The sequence below is a fragment of the Montipora foliosa genome, chromosome 2 (genome assembly GCF_036669935.1).
Source record: "Montipora foliosa isolate CH-2021 chromosome 2, ASM3666993v2, whole genome shotgun sequence".
Classification (NCBI taxonomy): domain Eukaryota; kingdom Metazoa; phylum Cnidaria; class Anthozoa; order Scleractinia; family Acroporidae; genus Montipora; species Montipora foliosa.
Genome location: NC_090870.1, coordinates 43,858,686 through 43,859,663, shown reverse-complemented (window position 1 = coordinate 43,859,663; position 978 = coordinate 43,858,686). Strand labels below are relative to the sequence as shown.

General features: G+C 39.7%; 1 protein-coding gene across 1 annotated transcript in view; it reads left to right on the top strand.

Annotated features, from left to right (window-relative positions):
* The window catches only part of LOC137990843 (uncharacterized), a 5,379-nt gene extending 5,006 nt beyond the window's left edge, over nucleotides 1–373 (top strand). The window contains exon 2 of the mRNA XM_068835952.1: nucleotides 1–373. This exon is cut by the window's left edge and continues 790 nt beyond it. Within this exon, the coding sequence (XP_068692053.1) occupies nucleotides 1–234 (234 nt within the window). The 3' untranslated portion in view covers nucleotides 235–373.
* The last annotated feature ends 605 nt before the right edge of the window (nucleotides 374–978 follow it).

Here is a 978-nt window from a genome sequence, read left to right as displayed (position 1 = left end):
CGAGTTCGTTGGACTTTTGACGGGCATTCGGATGTCCATGTGGAATGTTTCATGGAGTCTCTTGTTTACGAATTGATCGATGATGCCATTCAAACTGTTGATGGTCCATTTAGCGAGGATCAAAGAAGGACTTTTCATGCTGAAAATATGGAGATGCCATTCCTGCTGAAGGTGACAGCTCAGAATCCTGAAGAAAATAACCCTGGAACTACTCCTGATATTTCTCAAGCTTAAAAAATATTTGTCATGGCAAATGAACCTTTCTCGCCGACTGAAACGAGTCGTGTGTTTCATTAACACAAAATGAAATTTCCCAACGGTTGAGTGACCCTGGAACGAATCAGTCAGAAATCATTCTAATGGCATGGTATCACGTATAAGCATCACGTATAAGAAACCTGAGTATCTCGAGATGCGCATAAGGTTTGCGCAATAACAATAGTAGGCACCTTCCTTAAACTAGTGAGCCTTTGACGTCATTTTCTCCTCGATCCATCTCTCTCAAGATCTTAAAGTTAGTAATAGCGGACCATGAAATAGGAAAATTCCAGTTAAAATAAACAGGTGCCTTTTTGAAATCAAGTCTTAAAACCTTGGTCGCTTTGTGTTTAGTTAACATAGTTTTGAAATCCAAGGAAATATAAGAATTGATTTTTTGGTGACGGTGGCACTTTAAGCTTTTCGCGGGTGAAATTTTTCATTCTACGCCAGCCGGTCCTTCTGCTAACTTCGTCTTTCTTTCTCGTTTGACTTTAGATGGGCGGTCAAGGAATAACTTTTCCTTGGGGCTTAGTGCCACTTCATCAGACCTAAGATAGGGAATATGTATTCACCTTTTGTGGCCTTCAATTAGGAGTAATTTTCATAGGTTTTTTCTTATCTAGTGTGGTTTAGTATTCGAGTTTTTCGAACAGCTATATTGCAATTGGTGTCTCACTACTCTTCCATCGCTTGTATCCTTCAGGTGACTTACTTCAT